The sequence below is a fragment of the Colletotrichum fioriniae genome (genome assembly GCF_027942845.1).
Source record: "Colletotrichum fioriniae strain IMI 355084 chromosome Unknown scaffold_1, whole genome shotgun sequence".
Taxonomy (NCBI): domain Eukaryota; kingdom Fungi; phylum Ascomycota; class Sordariomycetes; order Glomerellales; family Glomerellaceae; genus Colletotrichum; species Colletotrichum fioriniae.
The window spans coordinates 4613478-4633694 of record NW_027076837.1 but is presented as its reverse complement, the minus strand read 5'-3'; the positions used below and the strand labels follow the sequence as shown (position 1 = coordinate 4633694).

The 20217-nt window shown below is 53.3% G+C and overlaps 7 protein-coding genes across 7 annotated transcripts; 3 read left to right on the top strand and 4 right to left on the bottom strand.

Moving 5' to 3' along the window:
• Positions 1 to 648: 648 nt before the first annotated feature.
• On the bottom strand, positions 649 to 2254 carry N0V96_001167 (uncharacterized protein; the record flags this gene model as incomplete). The annotated part of the gene is made up of 3 exons (XM_053196850.1): positions 649 to 1298; positions 1362 to 1667; positions 1756 to 2254. The coding sequence occupies 3 exons, from the start codon at positions 2252 to 2254 to the stop codon at positions 649 to 651; spliced, it is 1455 nt and encodes a 484-aa protein (XP_053045777.1).
• A 1355-nt stretch (positions 2255 to 3609) lies between these two features.
• N0V96_001166 (uncharacterized protein) lies at positions 3610 to 6432 on the top strand (the record flags this gene model as incomplete). Its single annotated transcript, XM_053196851.1, has 2 exons — positions 3610 to 3996; positions 4069 to 6432. 2 exons carry the CDS (start codon positions 3610 to 3612, stop codon positions 6430 to 6432), a joined length of 2751 nt encoding a protein of 916 aa, XP_053045778.1.
• A 94-nt stretch (positions 6433 to 6526) lies between these two features.
• ALD2_1 (mitochondrial aldehyde dehydrogenase) lies at positions 6527 to 8259 on the bottom strand (the record flags this gene model as incomplete). Its single annotated transcript, XM_053196852.1, has 4 exons — positions 6527 to 7544; positions 7600 to 7762; positions 7824 to 8023; positions 8132 to 8259. 4 exons carry the CDS (start codon positions 8257 to 8259, stop codon positions 6527 to 6529), a joined length of 1509 nt encoding a protein of 502 aa, XP_053045779.1.
• A 1816-nt stretch (positions 8260 to 10075) lies between these two features.
• On the bottom strand, positions 10076 to 11892 carry N0V96_001164 (uncharacterized protein; the record flags this gene model as incomplete). Its single annotated transcript, XM_053196853.1, has 6 exons — positions 10076 to 10100; positions 10152 to 10666; positions 10732 to 11113; positions 11166 to 11573; positions 11633 to 11680; positions 11741 to 11892. 6 exons carry the CDS (start codon positions 11890 to 11892, stop codon positions 10076 to 10078), a joined length of 1530 nt encoding a protein of 509 aa, XP_053045780.1.
• Positions 11893 to 12785: 893 nt separating this feature from the next.
• On the bottom strand, positions 12786 to 14144 carry SUB2_1 (Suppressor of the cold-sensitive snRNP biogenesis mutant brr1-1; the record flags this gene model as incomplete). The annotated part of the gene is made up of 3 exons (XM_065756150.1): positions 12786 to 13240; positions 13299 to 13767; positions 13839 to 14144. The coding sequence occupies 3 exons, from the start codon at positions 14142 to 14144 to the stop codon at positions 12786 to 12788; spliced, it is 1230 nt and encodes a 409-aa protein (XP_065615390.1).
• Positions 14145 to 15809: 1665 nt separating this feature from the next.
• N0V96_001162 (uncharacterized protein) lies at positions 15810 to 16941 on the top strand (the record flags this gene model as incomplete). The annotated part of the gene is made up of 4 exons (XM_053196855.1): positions 15810 to 15836; positions 15898 to 16083; positions 16157 to 16488; positions 16548 to 16941. 4 exons carry the CDS (start codon positions 15810 to 15812, stop codon positions 16939 to 16941), a joined length of 939 nt encoding a protein of 312 aa, XP_053045782.1.
• A 997-nt stretch (positions 16942 to 17938) lies between these two features.
• On the top strand, positions 17939 to 19970 carry N0V96_001161 (uncharacterized protein; the record flags this gene model as incomplete). The annotated part of the gene is made up of 4 exons (XM_053196856.1): positions 17939 to 18329; positions 18384 to 19400; positions 19454 to 19532; positions 19880 to 19970. The coding sequence occupies 4 exons, from the start codon at positions 17939 to 17941 to the stop codon at positions 19968 to 19970; spliced, it is 1578 nt and encodes a 525-aa protein (XP_053045783.1).
• Positions 19971 to 20217: the final 247 nt, after the last annotated feature.

The window sequence follows — 20217 nt, the reverse complement described above, 5'->3', positions numbered from 1 at the left end:
TGTTATGTTAAGGTGCTCGAATGACGTGTGAAGCTCGGCTTATTTTTGAGGTGTCAATAACAGAAATAGAACCAGGAAAACTGCCTCACGATCCGCTTGACTTTTATAGGCATTCCGTATCTTTCTTTCAAATATAATGCCGTTAATTCTGGCAATTCGCAGCGCATCTGCTTACTTATGTCCAGACCACTTTGTTTGCCTATTCGGGCATGGCCCAGAAATGGAGTCTTTGAATCCTGTCAGCCAGATCACCCCGACAAATCACTAGGCCTAGATTGGCGAACAATGTGGTGTAGGCTATTCATGCTTTGGCGTTGGCCTACGTAAGCCAAAGCTACCAGTACTACCGTGGGATGACTATCATGTCATTCGGTCTAGACGCGAGCGCGTGACTCCGCCTTGGATTGATGCCACTCTCTGTCACGTTGGTAATTCTATCATGCAAAGCCTGCAATCGCACCTGTGCAGTCAACAGTCTGTATTCCCTTCATTAATATGAGAACATTCGTGCCTAAGTAAGGTACGTAATCGACAGGTCGCGTGTTTCTCATGGGCCACCACCTTTCCTATCAACATTCATGCGATCAAGTTGCGACCCTTGGAGTATCGCAAACACTCCAAAGCTCGTCCTATCCTCGAAGACCGTTCTCAGACATGATCGAGCTGCTCCACAAGCTTCTCGTCCTTGGCAACAGCAGCAGCAGCCCCAACGGAGTCCTGCATGGCATGAGGCACCAGCTGGTCCCCAAAGAGCTCATCCATCTGTTCAAGCGTTCTACCCTTGGTCTCTGGGAAGAAGAAGATGTAGCAAATCATGGCGATCAGGTTGAAAACGAAAAACACGTAGAAGTAGCGGAATCCAATATTTGTCAACGCTTCCGGGGAGATCTGGGCAAAGATGAGGTTGACGGTCCAGTTGGTGAAGGTGGTGATGGCGTTTCCGAGCGCTCTGACCTCGACGGGGAAGATCTCAGCGGGATACACCCAGCTGATGATGCCCAGAGGAGTATAGAACATGCTAAAGACGAAGTTCATGGCCACCATACTACGCAACTGGTTGGCGTTATTCTCGTTGAGATATTGGGCCTGTACCGCGTTGACAAGCAGGGCAGCGCCGAGACCGGCTGCGGAGACAATGAGGGGCTTGACTCTACCGACGCGGTCAAGGAGCCACAGGCCAATGCTGCAGTAGACGATTGACAAAGCACCGCTGATGCCGATGATCATTAGAGAAGTCTGGGTATCGATGCCGAGGATCTTGTAGATGCGAGGTCCATAGTAGTTGATCACGTTGATGCCTGTTGGCAATCGGCGTTAGTCCTACGCTTCGACGTAATTCGTTGGATAGATGACATGCTTACCTGAGAGAGGTCCAAAGGCTTGTACGCCACAGCCCAACAAGAGACGCTTGCGCCACGAAGGTTTGGTGATGATGGACTTCCACGAGATGTTACCCAGGGCACGGTCCGCCAGGATAACGTCGCGAATCTCGCGGAACTCGAGATCGATGGTTTCCTCGTCCAGGCCGCTTCGGAGTTTGCCGAGTGATCGACGCGCATCTTCGTGCCGGTCTCGCTCCATCAGCCAACGGGGAGATTCCTGGAGGAAGTAGATGCCGGTGACGAGGATGACACCGGGGACAGCCTGGAAGGCGAGGGGGAATCGCCCTATCCAGTTGTCAGTTTACATTACGATTCGTGTTGCAGTGACTCTGAGTGGATATCCAGATACTTGGACGATGGAAGAGAGACTTACAAGAAAAGTCGGTCTTGACAAAGGAGCATCCGTATCCAAGCCACTGGGCAACCAAGAATCCCCAACTCAACATCCACTGCAGCAAGCCGGACAAGATACCACGGTATTTAGCCTCCGACAGCTCAGAGGCGTACATGGGAATCGTCGAGGTGACCATGCCGACGGCGGCACCGCCGATGAAGCGGCCAATGATCAGCATGACCATGTTGACGGCGCCGGCCTGCAGAGCGGAGCCGAGGCACGAAATCACAGACCCGACGAAGATGGTGTTTCGCCGACCGATCTTGTTGGCAAAGAGCATGTTGACGATGGTGCCGAAGATGGCACCGCCTTGAAAGGCTGACACGATGCCGCCGGCGACGGTATCTGATGGGTGGCTGAAGTACTTTTCAAACGTATCTAGAGCGATCGTCGAGGTGATGATGCCGGAGTCATAGCCGAAGAGGAAACCTCCAATGGCCAGGAAGACGGCGGACAACACCGTCGTGAGGCGACCCATGATTGTCGTATGTTGTTAACAGTCACAGCTGTCACCGATAGACAAACGAAAAATCAAAACCTTTTGAGGGCAGAAAACCCGGGAGGGACATTAAGGTTAAAATACAGCTGGAGCTCAATGAGATGACCAACATCCAGTACCGAGCTTGTCAGCTTTCAACACCACCGGTGAGTGTCCCTGTTCATCCAATCGACGAGATCGAGGTGTCATCCAGTGGGTCTTGGCAGCATCTGAACAGTACTGAACCTGGCTGATCCCCCCCTGAATGTGCGGTCTTTAGAATCTGGGGCCTCCGCACGAACCCAAACAACCCCAGACAAAGCTGCATCTTTAACCCGACATCACCGAGGGTGGTTGGTGGCGTGTTCAATGTTGATTCTTTCGGGCAGCCACTAGGCATGCTGTGCACCATAGTCGCTGGAAACTACTGCGGATACGCGTACCGTGCCTGATGAGGCCGTTGATGTTCGAGGCTCAAAGAGGCTCGGTAAGTGGAGATCCTGGTCCGGAACCGGCACGGTGGGGGTTCCTCATCGATAACTCTCATGTCAAGTTTTTGGATTGAACGTTGGAGTATTCCAAGTCGCTCGAGGTGTGGACTGTAGGCGATGAAATCCTCTGTCAGAGATCTGGAGCGTTGACGGATACAGACAGCGATACAGCGACTTGTCCAGAACTCTGGGTGCGGCAGAGATCTTTGCCGGCCAAACCCCAAATAAATGTGTGGCACGCTCGGGAAACCCGGTCTAAAAAGTCCGTTCTCACAGTCGGTAATTCCGAGCGAGAGGCCATCAGATCGACACCAACATAAACGTATCAGCACTTGTGATTCGATGATGGTGTCTCTACCCCACTCCGGCGACATCTCGGTGCCAATACTCAATATCCAAGTACCGAAGGCCGGGTCTCCACCGGCACATGGTCTTGGTCCCTTGGCCAAAAGACTCGGCGTAAAGACGTCCACGGTACCCCGTACCAGCCCACCGGGTGCTCTTTAAATTATACTGGATCCGAGAGGAGTCTGTTTCACAGCTCCAGAGTTGCCACTCTTCTCGAGAGAACAACGCACCGAACTTCGGTCATTTCGGTTCATTGATGACTTTACTACCCCGAGTTATCTGACCACAACCTTTCTGTTCGTGAGGCACAGCATGCGGAACATGCCCGAAACAGAATAGAACTCATAGAAGCTACATGTACCCTTGAAGCTCGCTTCTCTAAAGACTTGCCGGGAACCGAATACTTCTTGAGGCTACTAGAAGCTGCTTTTACGCAGTAACTTCTTTTCGACCGAGGCTGTGAGGTCATACCCCTTGGAGCGTTAGTCCCTTCCCAACCCTTGGCAGCTCACTACAATGGAGGTGACACGGTGTGGCATCCATGCCTTTCACGAAACCCTGGGCATCGACGTTGATGAGATACGCCTCTACTGGGTGCTTCACTCCGAGCTCGAACATGCTTCCCAGAGCGCCTACCGTATCGTCGTTGCTTTGAACGCAGCAGCACTCGATGATGGATCGAGCTCTCAAATTGTCTGGGATTCGGGCAAAGTCGAAAGCAATGCCCAGAGAAACGTACTCTGTAAGCCGGAGGGCGGCTTCAAGTCCGCATCATTCCACTTCTGGAAAGTGACCGTCTGGGATCAGGATGGACAAACATCATCAAGCGACGTGAACGAGTTCTTCACGGCGTACCCGAGATCAAGCAGGCTACTGCCGCCGTACAGCATGAACCAAACCTACGTATGTCCAGTCCATACATGTATCCTTCGTTTCAGAACTTCCCGGCTTCTAACACGAACGAAAAAAAAATAGATGCCCCATACCAGCCTCATCTTCCGCACCTGGTTCGAAGACGAAGCAAACCGCTGGAAGGGAGTCTGGATAGGTGACAGCAGCGACAAACCCTTCTACCTCCGCAAAAACCTCCACCTCCTCCGGAAACCCTCCCGCGCCATCGCCTTCGCCTCGGGTCTGGGCCACTTCAACCTCTCCTGCAACGGCTCGCCCGCATCGACGCACGTCCTCGACCCGGGCTGGACAAACTACCACCGCACCGTACAATTCGTCGCCTACGACCTCAGCGACGCGCTGACGCAGGGCGACAACGTCGTCGGCGCGCACGTGGGCAACGGGTTCTACGCCGGCGATAAGGGCGGGGACGATCGCTTCTTTTGGCCCATGTATGAAGATAATACGTACGTGAGGTACGGGAATGAGCTGTGCTTCTTTGCGGAGCTGCATCTGTTTTATGAGGATGGGAGTCGGGAGACGGTGGTTTCGGGACCGGATTGGAAGACGAGGAAGAGTGCTACTACGCTGGCGAATATTTACGCCTCAGAGGATAAAGACTTGAGATCGTATCCTGATGGGTGGGATAAGCCTGGGTTCGATGACAAGGAGTGGATTGCCTCCACGCCTGTGACGGGGCCGAGGGGGAAACTGAGGTATCAGAGCCAGCCGCCGGTGACGCTTCACGAGACGGTCGAGCCGGTTTCGAAGAAGACGCTGGAGAAGGGGGTCGTGACATTCGATTTAGGGCAGAACATGTCCACCATGGTTCGCGTCCAAGTCAGTGGCCCAGCCGGCGCACAAGTCATCGTCAAGTTCTCCGAGAGCGTAGACGAGACAGGCCGCGTGCTGATGCCCGACCCCCTTTTCAAAGACTTTGAAACAAAGGTCTTTTCCAAAATCACGCTCGCCGGGACGGGCGACATCGAGATGTGGGAGCCCGATTTCAGCTTCACCAGCGCGCGCTACATCCAAGTCGAAGGCGTCTCCTTACAGGTAGGTGAAGGTCTCCCCGTCGTCCACTCCGTTGTTGGCAGGCACATCTCCTCCGCCTCCCGGAGGCTGGGCACCCTCAAGACAGACAAGCCGGACGCGAACGCCCTCATCGACATGTGCTACTGGTCTTTTGTCAGCAACCTGTTCAGCTACCACACCGACTGTCCGCAAATCGAGAAATTCGGCTGGCTGGAAGTCGCGCACCTCCTGGCGCCCGCGACGCAGTACATCCGCGACATTGAGGCCCTGCACTCCAAGATCCTGGACGATATTGCAGACGCGCAGGAGGCCGATGGGCTCGTGCCGACGATGGCGCCCGAGATTCGGTACATGTGTGGTCCGTTGCACGATACGATTACCTGGGGCGGGGCGGTCGCGTTGATCCCCGAGATTCTGAAGAAGTACTACGGCTCGACGCACACTTTTGGGAAGCTGTATCAGCCTTGCGTGCGGTACATGGAGTATCTTCGGACAAAGGAACGGCAAGGGGGGTTGATTGAGCACGGGTTGGGTGATTGGGGCCGCGATATCGCGTTTGGGAATCACCAGGCCAACATCGAGACGGCGATATACTACAAATGTCTCCGCAACGTCGAGCTAATGGCCAAAGAACTCGGCTTCACAGAAGACAAGCTCAAATGGCGCGCGTGGGCTGACCGCATCTACGAGACGTACAACCGCCACCTCCTCGTCACCGACAAGAAGGAACACCCCTACGCCTTCTACACCTCCCTCGACCAACCCGGAACCCACGACCGGACGATGATCGCGCAGGCCATGGCGCTGCAATTCGGCCTCGTCCCGGCGGAGCACGTAAGCGACGTACAACAAGCCTTCCTGGACGACGTGGCGGACTGCCGGATTCGCGCGGGCGAAATCGGGCTCAAGTGGCTCTGGAACACCTTTACGGACGTCGATCGCCCGGATATCGTGATGGCGATGGCGCGGCAGGAGGAGCACCCTTCCTACATGCGCTTCCTCCGGCGCGGGGAGACGACGCTCAACGAGTTTTGGCAGGATGCGTGCCGGAGTAAGTGCCACGACATGCTGGGCACGATTTACGAGTGGTTTTACGAGGCTGTGTTGGGTGTTCGGGTCGAGGAGGACGGGTATAGGACGTGGACTGTGAAGCCGCCTTTGAAGTCCGAGTTTGATTTGGTGGAGGGGACGTTTGAGTCTCCGTATGGGTTGATTGAGGTAACGTTTAAACGCGAGGGCGGGGAGGTGAGGATGAGGGTTGTTGTGCCGACGAGTACGAAGGGGACTTTGGTGTTGCCGAGGGATGAGAGCGCAGTTGTGATCAGAAGGGAGGGGAGCGTGGGCGTGGAGGGCGCGTCTGGGAAGAGGGTGACGCTGTTGCCGGGTCGGTATGATTTGGTTTTGCACCCATAGAATGCGCGAGGCCTCGATGAATACAGAATCATGATCATGAAAGTTGTTCATTTTGTCATCCTCATCTTCTTAACAAAGCCTACTCGAAACATTTTCAAAGCCTTGTGCCCATGTTGACGTGGACAGCCTTGATCTGACTATACGCCTCCAATCCAGCCTCGCCCAACTCCCTCCCGATACCACTCTGCTTGACACCACCAAAGGGCACGCGCGGGTCGCTGTCCTGGGTACTGTTAACCCACACCATGCCCGCCTCAATCTCCGACGCAACACGGTGCGCGCGCTCGACATTCTGCGTGAAGACCGCTGCTCCAAGCCCGTACTGGCTGTTATTCGCCAACGCAATAGCCTCCTCCTCGGTTTTGAAGCGCGCAATCACCACTACGGGCCCGAAAATCTCCTCGCCCCATACGCGCATCGACGTCGTGACGTTGGTGAAGACAGTGGGCGCGACGAAGAAGCCCTTACCCTTGCCGCCAATGTTGAGGGGTTCTCCGCCCGCGGCGAGGGTGGCGCCCTCGTTCTTGCCAATATCAATGTACTCGAGCACGCGCTCGAACTGGACCTTGGACACCTGGGGTCCCTGGTAGGTGTCCTTGTCCCACTGGCTCCCGACCTTGCTAGTCGTCTTGAGCGTCTCGAGGAACTTGGGGATGAACTCCTCGTAAATGTCCTCCTGGACGAGGATGCGGGAGGTGGCGGTGCAGATCTGGCCTTGGTTGGACATGATGCCCATGTGCGACCACTTGACGGCCTGCTCGAGGTCGGCGTCGCCAAAGACGAGGAGGGGGGACTTGCCGCCCGTCTCGAGGGTGATGTTCTTGAGCGTCTTGGCGGCCTCGCCCATGATGGCGCGGGCCGTGGCGGTGCTGCCCGTGAAGGCGACCTTGTCGACGAGAGGGTGGCTCACGAGGGCGCCGCCGGCGACGCGGCCGAGGCCATTGACAAAGTTGACGACGCCCGGGGGGAAGCCGGCTTCCTTGATGAGGGTGCCGAGGTAGAGGATGCTCAGCGGGGTTTGTTCCGCGGCCTTGAGGACGACTGTGTTGCCGCAGGCGAGGGCTGGGCCGAGTTTCCAGGTGGCCATGCTGAGGGGGTAGTTCCAGGGGATGCTGGACTGTTGTTAGTTTCGGAGTGGTTTTCGTGGGTGTAACTTGGATGGCTTACACTTGAGCGACGACGCCAATGGGCTGACGAAGGGTGTAGGCAAACTTTTGGGGGATGCTGGTAATGGTCTGGCCGTAGGTCTTGTCGGCCCAGCCGGCGTAGTAGCGGATGACGGTGACGCACTCGGAGAGGTCAATCTCCAGGGCATCGGCGTAGGTCTTGCCTGTAGGTTGCGTTAGCTGTCTATCTGGTCATAGGACAGACTGTAGAGATTGTGGGGTTACCATTGTCCCATGCATCGATAGTAGCAAGAGTCTCTTTGTGCTGCTCAATCAGATCGGCGAGCTTGTACATGAGGATGCCACGATCCGTAGCCGAGATGCCCTTCCAGGACTCATGTCTCAGGGCGGCGTGTGCGGCTTTAACGGCCTTGTCAATGTCCTCGACCTCTGCAGCCTGGACGGAAGCAATCTTTTCCTCGGTGCTGTAGGTAACGTGTGATTGTCAGTTTCGTCATCTAGGGCAAGGCAGGAGGGAATCGCATGTGATGCACAGGAAGAATGAGGGATGAGGGGGCTAGGTGACAACTTACGCAGGATCTATCGAGTCAATGAGCTCGCCCTTGGCAGATTTGACAAACTCATTGTTGATAAAGAGTCCGGTCGGCTGGGTGTACTTGACGCCGTTGGGGGCCGTCAGCTCAACAGAGAGATCGGACATTGCGGCGATATTATCTGATTGACGGTGGCGAGGGGTTGATGAGAAGAAGTGACGCGCCGCTGGCCGTTTTCCTGGGCGTGTCCTTTTCGCGTAAGGGTTGAGGTCAAGGTGGCGCTGTCGGAGTAGAGGGGTATCACAGAATCGAAATCGACAAGGAAATGAACAAGTCGAAAGAGGTTTGACTAGTGAAGAGGAACTGCGAGCGATGTGCAAGCGAAGGGGAGGAGAGGAGAGCATCTTTTTCTATTTGCTCCAGCTCTGGGTGTACGAATGCGCCGGCGGCCATTGGAAGGCCGACGATAGGAGCTTTGAATTGGAGGGGTCGTTGATGGGTGGATGACGGTCAGCATAGCACTCCGGAGCGAGCTTCCAGTCCAATCGAAGCTCAGTGTAGCTACTCCGCATTCACTTACTGCATTCGGCCCAAAAAGGGGGATGGTGGGGGATGTCAGGAATGGGGGGCATGGAGCATTTCGGATGGGTGTTGGAACTTGGAGCCTTGGAGGAGAAGGATGAGAGGCTGGAGCATCGAGCATGAAATTGAAGTCCCCACGGCACGGCGGGGATATGTGACGTGCGGAACCGCTTTGCCGTGTTTTCCCATCGGCGATAAGACATCTGTGGAGTGGTGAAGAACCACAGAATGGCGCACAACGCTGGGATTGAGTCGTGGGCTTTTTCGGGGATGTACGAGTATATCAACCAAAACCAGTATCTCAGCCATGCCTCTTGTCACCGAAAACTCGACACCCCGGCTTTTAAGCTTTCTTCAACATCATGTGCCGGACAAAAGGGAACCAGTTTACGGATCCTCAATACTGAAATAGGGCTGAAGAGGCACAGGGTCCAGGGAACACGTTGCGACTTTCGGCTTTAACCAGCAATACCAGTTCCCTCCGTCCGATAAGTGCGATTCCTGAGACTCTTGAGAGTGGTTGATATTGCCCTTCTCTCCGACGGATCAAGAGTGGTAGCAGGCATTGGTGAAGAGTATCTCTGAATGATCTGTTAATAAGTCTTCCGAGGATACAATCTTCAATATTTTATCATGGGATACATCCGTTATGTAATCACCCCCAAACTAGCTAGGCCACTAAGGTACCTATCGCATGCAAAAGATGCCAGTTTTTTACCGCAAACGCACAAGCTCAACTTTGCGTGCTTGGAAATCAGGGTGGGTCCCGTCCAACCGGGCCGGCCCCGCCCCGCCGTGCCTAGGGAACTAGTTCCGTCCGGCCCGGTCAGGCATCTGTAGAATCACGGATAGAACACAAACCACAATAACAACTTGGGAAACGGCATAGTGATTGATACTCATAGTTCCTGCGCCGCCGGCGTGGTCTACTTCGCCCCCGCATTCACCAAGTAGGATGAGGTGATATACTAATATTGAGCACCATGGCGGGGTAGGTTGGTCTTCGGGTCCGGGCTACGGGCCCACCTCTCGGCCGCCTGCTCCCCCGAAGATCTCTCTCGAGGCTCTGCCCGGTCACTGGGAGCAAAGACTATAATCTTTTGAAAAGATCTGTGAACAAGAGCTGCCAGTGTGTGCTCATTGTTTCGCATAAAGCTCAGCCGCCATGGCGAGGAACGAACTGCCGAATGGCAGGCGCACCATGTCATGAGTGCAAGGGCACTTGAAGAGCTCGGAAGCGCAAGGCTGAAGAGGACTGTTGTTCCTGAGTTTGACCATTTGATTAAACTTGATTATTTTTCCATCAAACACATACTCGTGTGAAGCATAAAATCTACAGCTACTTGGTAGCTATTCTAGGAACTCCAATTCTTCCCCTGGCCTAGTCCCATCATATCTACTCTATTCCTCGTAGATGTTCGAGTCACTGTCAAGGTTAGTTCCCATTCGCTTCTTCCATGGGGTCACAAATACTCACAATTCTTCGTTGAACTTGTCTCTGCCGTCAGCATTCTTGTTGACAAAGATGCTCACCGAGGTACCAGAGCACACGAACTCGCCAAAGCCGTCGTCGCCAATGGTGACCTCTCTGTCATTCCAGCCCAAAACATCGGTCCAGACCTCGCCGGCGTGCATCTCACCGACATGCATTCGCTTGGATCCCGGCCCAGCGTTGCTGGCCACCACGGCGCAGCCGTAGGGGCGGTCCCAGGTACCGTACTTGACCCAGCCCAGGCATGTCGCGTAGTCAAAGTAGTCGGCTTGCTTGCCATAGGCGTAGAGCTTCCTGGCCAGCGTCATCTTCGGCACCGCGCCGCCGCACGAGGGCGGGAAGGGATGCTCGCCCTTGATGCCGTAAATATCGCCGTACCAAACGCAGGGGTATCCGTCGGTGCGAAGAAGAATGAGGGCGTACGCGATGGGCTTGAACCAGCCCTCGATCGGGGCCTCCAGGGCCTGGTAGGGTTGCGTGTCGTGGTTCATGACCAAGGTCTGCGGACAGTCAGATTACCGTCTCGTTAATGTGGTGGGAGTGAAGCGATGCTGATGATGCGTACCACTGCGTTGATGGGCTCCTTCTGCACCAGAGTGCCGTCAAAGACCTTTCTCATGTCGGCACCGTTACCCTTGCTGATCTCGCTAAAGTTGTAGACCAGAGGCGCATCGAAGAGGGTGAACTGCCTGCCCATGCGCTGCAGGTACTCGGACATGTCGTCGAGACTGTCCTTCCAGAACTCGCCGACAAAGAACCAGCCCTTGCCGTACTCCTTGTCCAGCTCGGTGATGAATTGACGCAAAAAGTCCTCACTATAGTGCTTGATGGCGTCGAAACGGATGCCCTTGAGTGGCACCTCCTGGGCCAGCCACTTGCCCCAGTTGAGAACGTCCTTAACAACCTCGGGGTGGTCGTAGTCGAGATCAGAACCCATCAGGAAGTCGCTACACATTATTAGCATGGCTCATGTTCCAGCCAACGAATGCCTGATCTTACTAGTTGCCCTTCTCGTCATCGACGCTCTCCGCCCACTGCTGGTCACCCTTATCACCCAAGATCTTATAGATTGCCGTCTTCTCGTTTCTGGCATTGTAGTCCACACCACTGAAATGGTACCAATGGTACTTCTGTTCGCTGTACTTGCCCTTGCGACCGGGGAAGTCATAGCCGACCCAGGCGTCGATCTCGTACTTGTCGCTGACGAACTTTGTGCGGTCGTCGGAGTCGACCTCGGCAGCGAGGCACTTCTCCTTGCGGTCGGCCGCGAACTTGTGGTTGAGGACGGCGTCCCAGTAGATGCCGACGCCGTTGTCTTTGGCGGTGTGCGCCAGCTTCAGAAGCTCCTCCTTCGTACCCCATTTTGTCGCTACGGAACCCTTTTGGTCAAATTCACCCAAGTCGTAGCTTTCAGGATGATTAGCAAGATGTGCTGGCTCGGCAGAAAATTGGATCGCAATACGTACAGATCGTAGATGTCGTAACCGTTTCCAGTCTTTGATGATCCCTTGCACCTAGATTCGGAGTCAATTGGGCTGGCCTTGGTCTTCGTGATTCAATCGGGATCGTCTTACGCTGGCGGGATCCAGATGTTGTCCACACCGAATCGCTTGAGCTGGGGAACATGCTTCTCGAGGCGGACCCAGTGCTTCTGATCCGCAGGCACGTACCACTCGAAGCCCTGCATCATCGTGTGGTTCTCGGGGGTCGGTTCCTGGTCTCCCATGATGGGCGATTGTGCCGTTGCGGCTGACGGCTGGCGGGGAAGTGAATGGAGGGGTTGGAGGGGTCGAGGAGGGGGTAGGTAGAACAAGGGTGAATTGGCGTTTAGGAATTTGGGGAAGGCGAATGATTGAGAGGAGAGAGAGAAGAGAAAAAGGGATCGGGACAAGACGTCAGGCTGTAGAAGAAGAAGTAACTCCCATATGATATAATTTCTAGACTGCCGACCGCCGAGCTACAGAATGCACGCACCGTCCTCTCCTATCGGTTGGTTCACCAACAGAATCTTACGACGCATCGTAGCTGCTGCTGCTGCTGCTCCTCATGCAACACAAAACGCAGGTTGACGCGGCGACTGCGAGCAAATCAAATTGTCGAATCGCAGCATTCCACACGGTAGCTCGATACGGTAGCTCCAACGCATGGCCAGACACAAAACTACATGCGCTTTCTGCGACAACAAAGGGCCTGTCTCCCCGAGTCCCCCCCCTAACCTGGAAAATGGCGCGACGCTAGCAGGATGCCATGAATCCATGGACGGCTGGCCCGTCAATTCTGTTGGGACTGGCGTCGAATCGCGATGGAATTCCAGGCGTCTTCTGCCTTGGATTTTCCAACTTGACAGGGAAGCTTGACGTCATGCCGCAGCTGGTGTCCCAGATAAGCCCGCAGAAGCCCGGCGCTTGCATTCAATTGCTTTGTGTTTGCAAAGGTCTAGACCATCCTGCCTGGAACTTTTTGCGTTTAATGGCGGTGGAAAAAGGTCACTAGAGCTTTGCTGACTACTCATACCGAGGTGAGCTTCGGTGACGGCTCCAGATCTGTGCCCTCACCTTGATCGGAGGCAACTCCGGTCTGCGGTTAACATCTGTCCAGTTAACAACACCTTTTAACCCCTCATCGTCGACCATTCCCATTGTATGCAACAAGATTGGGGCTTCCAACTCCAGCATCGGTGACAACATCCTTGGTAGCAAGTTCCTTGATGCGAGCTCCAATCGCCGCAGGTGCATCCACAGCAGAGCCCTCCAATCCCTTCAAGTACAACGCCAACCCGGAAATGTGTGGTGTTGACATTGACGTTCCCGACAGAAGCTCAGTCCCATCTTGGTACAACGAAGTCGATCTCACATCCACACCGGCGGCAAAGACATCCACAGAAGGCCCATAGTTGGACCACGTAGCTCTGGTGCTGTTAATGTCAATCGCGCCAACGGTGAAGGCAGTCGGCGCACTAGCCGGCGATCTCGTGGACGCATCCTTTCCGTCGTTCCCAGCACCGACGACAACGAAGACGCCTAAGCTTGTAGCTGCGTCTACGGCGTCATTCAAAGCCGTGGATGTAGCGGTCGCTAATGTTGGGTCAGAAGTGAGGCTTTGAGCGTTTCAATGAAGGAGCAGACGACCTACCTAGGCTGATGCTGATGACGGACTTGCCAACCCTCCCAGGCGTGTCGGTGATATTCTGTACAGACCACTCCAACGCCTCGATAATCTTGGCCGTCGTGCTATAAGCAACCCTGGTCGTCTTCACGTCGACAATAGTCGCATTCTTTGCGACACCGAACCGTAAGGATCCAATGATGCCAGCCACGTGCGTACCGTGCCCAAAATCATCGTCGTGGGCAACTTCGGGAAAGACGTTGGTGCCCTTGATCGCGCGCCCCTGGAAGTCGGGATGGGAGATGCGAATCCCGGTATCTAGAACATAGGCAAATGTGCCTGTTCCCGCACTCGTGTCGTAGACGTAGCTTTGGTGATCCACGTCGGCGCTGATAAGTTTTGATCGCGACGAGAGGCTGGCTAGGCCCCAGGGCTGGTCGCTAACCTCGGTGAGCGCTGTCAATGCAGCTTCATGATCTGGCTCGATTGCAATGACCTGAGAGGCGCCGTATCAATGTCAATTACCGGGACATCGTCAAGAATCTCGTCACGTCCAGGAACACGCACCTCATCTTTGGCTTCAATCTCGGCCAACAGCTGCTGATCAAACTCGCCAGTGTAGCCATGAAAATTCCCGATTCCGAATGTCCTTTCGATTCCAGTGGTCTGACGACGGGATAAGCTTCGTCTGTGAGTATCATGGATCCAATCGAGATGCTGCTTTACGTCGCTTTTGTCGATACCTAACTTGAGAGTGACGATCCATCTGCAAGGGATAGCAGCCGTGCTTTGTTGTTGCTGCGGATTTGGCGCGGCAGCTCCTTGCGCAACAAGAGAGGCGATGGCGATGCCAAACACACAAAATCCTTTCATTTTGAAGCTCATGAAGGTTGTTGATGGCGGAACTTGGACCAATTTTCAGAATGATAGCTCAGAAAAGTCGATAACTAGACCCTGGTGCAGGACCGGGGCTTTTGATCATTTAATGCTCCTCTTCTCATGTGATGTTTGTCGCATCCTGCCATACCCCTCGACTTTCACGTCAGGCAATTCGAATCTTAGCAAGCCCCGATACGAGATGTCCTCATCTGCATGGCCATTGAGCTGCTCTTCGTGGAAGCCACGCCGCGGAGAGGGTTACGGTGCCAGGTTCTGTGAGTGGGGTGATCGCAACGCCAAGTGCTTGAAACGGAAGGTGTCCGTTGGACGACTGGGATACAGTGTAACTCTGGAAGTCTGACTGGCAACCACAGATCCTACGCCTATAGCCTCAAGGCACCGTGAAAGCAGATAAGCCTCAAGCTTGTAGAAATTGTCAAAGCTTTGAGTCTCACAGAGAAAAGTCGAGTAGACTTCTTCCGGTGAATCTTTTGACCCCTTAGGGACCTGCTTCTCTCCTGGAAGTGAGATTATTTGTCCAATCTCAACTAACAGGTTTCTCAAAATGCCACAATAAGGATATGGTCCCTCGAGCTTGCATTGGGGTGAAATGAGATGTGAATAAGCACTACTGATCCTTCTGAAGATGGGGAAATATTTGCTCAAGGCCTACTATAGATCATGCCATAGTTGATCATGTGTAAACTACCATGGTGTTGGTTAGATCAAGAAGTCAGCAAATTTCATTGCGGAATCGAATTTTTCAAGATGGAAACCGGTAGGGTGGAGGCAATGGGATCTGTATGAGTTGACTCAAACTGACACGAGGCAAGGCAATACCTTTTTAGGACAGGGGCGCACATCTCGTCGTGCCTTCTACTTGAGCCCTTCTTTGAAGCTCAGCAGTGATATATCTTCATGTGAAGTACAAAGCCTTTCTATTATCGTTAAAAGAAGTCAATATTTGACCGGTATCGACGGACCTATAGGCACTTACATACTCCGAGAACTCAAGGGACTGCCCGAAATTGACTTACATCATTCGCCTTTGTGTAAACGCAAAGATAAGATCGGATCTTTACCGAAAGACGCCACCCCTCGGTCTGTAATCCGACAGCAAGCAAGATCGGCCAAGGAATTCGATGAAAGTAGTGCTAAAACAGACCAACGACACTTGTGTCGACTGCTCGGACCTCGACTCCGAAAGCGGGCATGTTAGATCTCTTGGAGTGCGGAGTGGGTCCCGGGCGGATCATCCGAGAGATGCTTATCAGCCATTCTCGGATTGCGGGCCGGCATCGCTGCACCACATCAGCATTTGAGCAGGAAGAGGATTGAGATTGGAAGTAAAAGGTATGGTTTCGTCGATTCGAGCTTAGATTGAAGCTTATCTTTTGTCCACATCATTGATAGGCGATGAGCCATTATCCTCCGCCAGCAATATAGGCCTCACGGCATCGCCGCTTGACGTCGGGTCGCAAGCCGACGAAGGAGGCAAAAATGCTTCAAGAAGCCAGACATAAAGGCCGGTTTACGATGGAAGAAAACAAAACGAATACTGATGAGAATACATTTGGGACTTGGACTACCACTATATTTCGTTCAACTTGAATCTAGAGCCACTCTACCGGCTACCTACTTAGACCTCACTTACACAATATGCAGAAAATCAAGCCTGTCGGCTGGGTAAGTGGACTGAATCGTAACATTTTCAGTTTGTTGGAGTGACGTACTAACCAAGAAGCAGTTCGGCCTTGGATCCATGGGTTTGCCCATGGCCATCAACCTGCAAAAGAAGCTTCAGTCTCACGGCGCCAACCTGACATTCTCAAACCGCACTGTATCAAAGGGAGCCGCTTTGGTAGAAGCAGGAGCTGTTGCAAAGAACAACATCGTAGAGGTTGCGCAAATATGCGACGATATTTTCACCATGGTCAGTCTTGCCATGATACACTACCTCGCCTGGAAGTTGTGTCTTGAGGACTGCCTTCTGACTGTCCAAACAGGTCTCGGCAGACGCGGTTCTCCAATCGCTAGTCGAGGAACTCCTTGCAAGCGGCATCGATCTCAGCGGCAAGACGTTCATCGACTGCTCCACAATACACCCCGACACGGCGGGATCCGTATCGGAGACCCTGCAAAAGGCCGGTGCCACCTTCATCGCTGCCCCGGTCTTTGGTGCCAACCCAGTCGCTCAGGCCGGAAGACTCATCTTCGCCATGGCGGGCCCCGCGGCGGCTATCGAGCGTCTTGAACCTCTGGTTGTTGATGTGATGGGAAGGAAAGTCATCAACATGGGCGAGGATGTCAAGAAGGCCCCCATGTTGAAAGTGACAGGGTATGTGGCGTCTCGAGGTACGCGTGACTTTGCGATGGTGGCTAACATGACCTTTGCAGAAACGTGCTTCTCGTCGTCTTCCTCGAGGCTATTGCCGAGACTCAAGTCTTGGCTGAGCAGAACGGCATTGGCAGCAACGTGATGGAAGATCTCATCTTTGAGAACTTTGGACCGGTATTGGGGAGCTATTCGCGCAGGATGACTAGCGGATCCTGGGCTCCCAAGGAAGGCACGGCTGGATTCCTTGTGTCGAACACCATCAAGGACGCGAAACATGCGCTCCGAGTTGCCAACGACCTGGGTGTGAGGATGCCGGCGCTGGATACTGCGACAAACAATATGCTCAGCGCAAGAGCGTATGGAGGCGAGAACCTGGACGGTGCGGCTCTGTATGGAACTCTCAGGGCCCAGTCAGGTCTTTCCTTCTGGTCCGAGAACAGTCGTCAAGAGTGAGGAATCAGGTTGGAATCAGTGTCGGGAGTATCCATGATTAGAAGATATAGACGGGAGCAGATCCTTAGAAGCATAATGATGTACCACGCATGCGGCGAATGGGCCATGATGCACGCAGATAGAGCACGATAATAGCCAAGTAAAGCTGGACTTTGACTTTGTGGCCAGATCAGATTCCTTTGCAGTAAGTGAAGTCTCGAGACAAGGAATCTTAAAAGAAACTCCTACGAGAGGAAGATCTCCACGGTGGAATAAACCTCGACTGAATTTCCATGTCGCCATGCTTCAACCAAATTACGAAATCGGCACCCGCTCATTATAAATACAGCGCTCGCCTCCTGAACAAGGTTGCCAAGGCGCATTACCAAGACTACCAAGCAACCGCTAAATGCTGCCTGTAGTCTTGTCATTGCAAACTTATCGCAGACAAAAGCACGTCTTTCTCTTGGTAAATCGCATCATCATCCCAGTCTCGCTCACAATTGCTCCTTTCTCACTTCTTCTCGTAGCCATCCTCGGGACGCGAATTGTTCATTCGCTGTCGGCGAGGAACGAACACTGCCACGGCCAAGAACTACCAAGAACACAATTTTGAGGAAATCAGCTGTGAAAATGGATTTAGCTGGGGGTTGAAGTGATGTCTGCGGATACATCATTGGCGTTCAGCCATGAAGTGTCGAGCTATCAGTGTTGAGAATACTTGGCAGTGTCTTCCCCTTGTTTTTTTGTCATTGTTGCCATAAGACCGGGTAGAAGGGATCGAATATCGCGCAAAACAATCTGCCAACTACAGCCTGAACATCCAGGTGCGCAACGCACGAATATTACGCTAACAAGATCACGCCAATGGCCAGGTTGTTGTGTTCACTGTAGCCAGACTAAAAACAGAATCCTCAAATACGTATCCTCGGCCCCCGTGATGTCGAGGGAATGATTCTTTGCTCGAGTTGAGCTTCCAAAAACCATCAACTCTTCTGGGAAGCCTGTGCACCCAAAAATGTCCGAGAAGCAAATCGTCGAGAAATCCTCGGCCTCGGCCTCGGAGCCCGAGAGCAAGAAAGACACTGACACGATCAATCTCGAGGCGACTGACGAGGAGATCGAGCAAACAAAGAATCGCATCCTCCGTGAGCAAGCCGACCTCCGCCAGCAAGATGCTCCCATCATCCCAATTTTGTCCTTCTTCAAGAAGAAGAATGGGTACGATCCCAGTGCGATAGCAACACAGCCGTCCGTCTACGACCACCCTTCCACTGCGAAGTTCTTCCAGCCACATCCAAAGTATGAGAATCTGCATCGCTTTGATCCGACATTTCGATGGAGCTGGGGCGAGGAGCTGCCTCTAATCACGAAGATGGATTGGCGTGTGACACTTTGGGCGTGTCTCGGTATGTGTATCATGGTATATGAACCCCGATGCTTAGATTCTAACGTTGCCACAGCTTTCTTCGCTCTCGATCTGCCTCGAGGCAATCTGAGTCAAGCCAACTCGGCCTCTTTCCTCGAGAACCTTGGCATGAACACCAACGACTACAATCTTGGCAACACAGTCTTCCAAATATCTTTCCTCTGCGCAGAGTTGCCGTCGCAGATGGTCAGCAAGAAGCTCGGCCCGGACCGCTGGATTCCCTTCATCATGTGTTCCTGGAGCCTGGTATCGGGCTGTCAATTCTGGCTAAGTGGTCGAACCTCCTTCCTTGTATGTCGTGCACTCCTGGGTGTCCTTCAGGGCGGCTTCATTCCCGATGTGGTCTTGTACTTGACGTACTTCTTCAAGTCAACCGAGCTCCCCTTTCGACTTGCCATGTTTTGGACAGTCCGTCGAATCACGGACATCGTCGCACCCCTGCTAGCGCTTGGTGTTCTTCGCATGGATGGGATCAACGGCTACGAGGGCTGGAGATGGCTCTTCCTAATTGAAGGGATCATTACTCTGTCAATCAGTGTGTGGTCCTGGTTCGCAATGGCAGCTTCACCAACGCAAACAAAGGCTTGGTGGCGACCTAATGGATGGTTCAACGAACAGGAAGAGAAGATCCTGGTTAACCGAATCCTTCGCGACGACCCCTCGAAATGCGATATGCACAATCGGCAGGCAATCACACCCAAGCTACTCCTCAAATCTCTCGCTGACTGGGAGCTTTGGCCCATTTACATCTTTGGTCTTCTCTGGGAAATCCCGGCCGGCCCTCCCGACCAATATCTCACGCTGACTCTCCGTAACCTGGGATTCAACACGAACGATACGAATTTGCTGAGTATTCCGCCTCAGTTCTTGGGAGCTATTTTCATGTTGATCATGACATATCTATCCGAGATATGGGACACAAGGGCGTTGTTTGGTGCATTCACGCAGCTGTGGTACCTCCCGAATCTCATAGCTATGGCTGTTCTTCCGGCAGATGCTAGTCCCTGGGCGCAGTACGCTGTTGTCACTGTTCTCCTGTCATATCCATCGCGTACGTCTCAGTTCTGTTAAAGATCAGGAAATGACTGAATCTGACGTTATTAGCTCATGCCATGCACGTCTCTTGGGCATCTCGGAACTCTCACTCTGTTCGTACCAGGGCCGTCTCCGCGGCTTTGTATAAGTAAGTCAAGACCAAACTCTACTCAACAAACATCTATCTAATGGTTCCATGTTGCCAGTATGATGGTTCAGCTTGCTCGCGTCATCTACTCCAATATTTACCGAGAAGATGATAGACCGGAATGTGAGTGCCGTCGCATAACTCCATAACTGTCGTGAAAGGCTGACGAGATCTGTGATGTTGAAGACCGACGTGGTAACCGGGTTCTAATTGGAATCTGCTGCATGAATATCTGTGTTTATCTGATTGCTAAGGCGTTCTATATGTGGTGTAACAAGAAAAGAGAAAAAGAATGGAATGCAATGACAGAAGAGGTAAGTCATATCACAGTTATTAATAATCTCCAGAGCTAATGGTGGCCTCCAGGAGAGGATTCACTACCTTGAGACGACAAAGGACGAGGGCAGTAACCGCAAGGACATTCGCTTCAAGCACTAGGCCATATCAGTCTCTGAGAGTTGGAAGTTCTCTTTCGATCTGCCATCAATCAGGTCAACATCAAAGTCGTCCTTGTTTCCTCTACCACCGTACGCCACTGGCTCGTCACACGACCATCGGACGAGGGTCCCCGTTTCCACACTTCATACACAACTTGAGTACCTGTTCTCACAGCCTTGATGCCGTAAACCGCAACCTTCGCATACCACTGGCGAAATCGGTCTTGAAGATGCTGGTCATGAGCTTT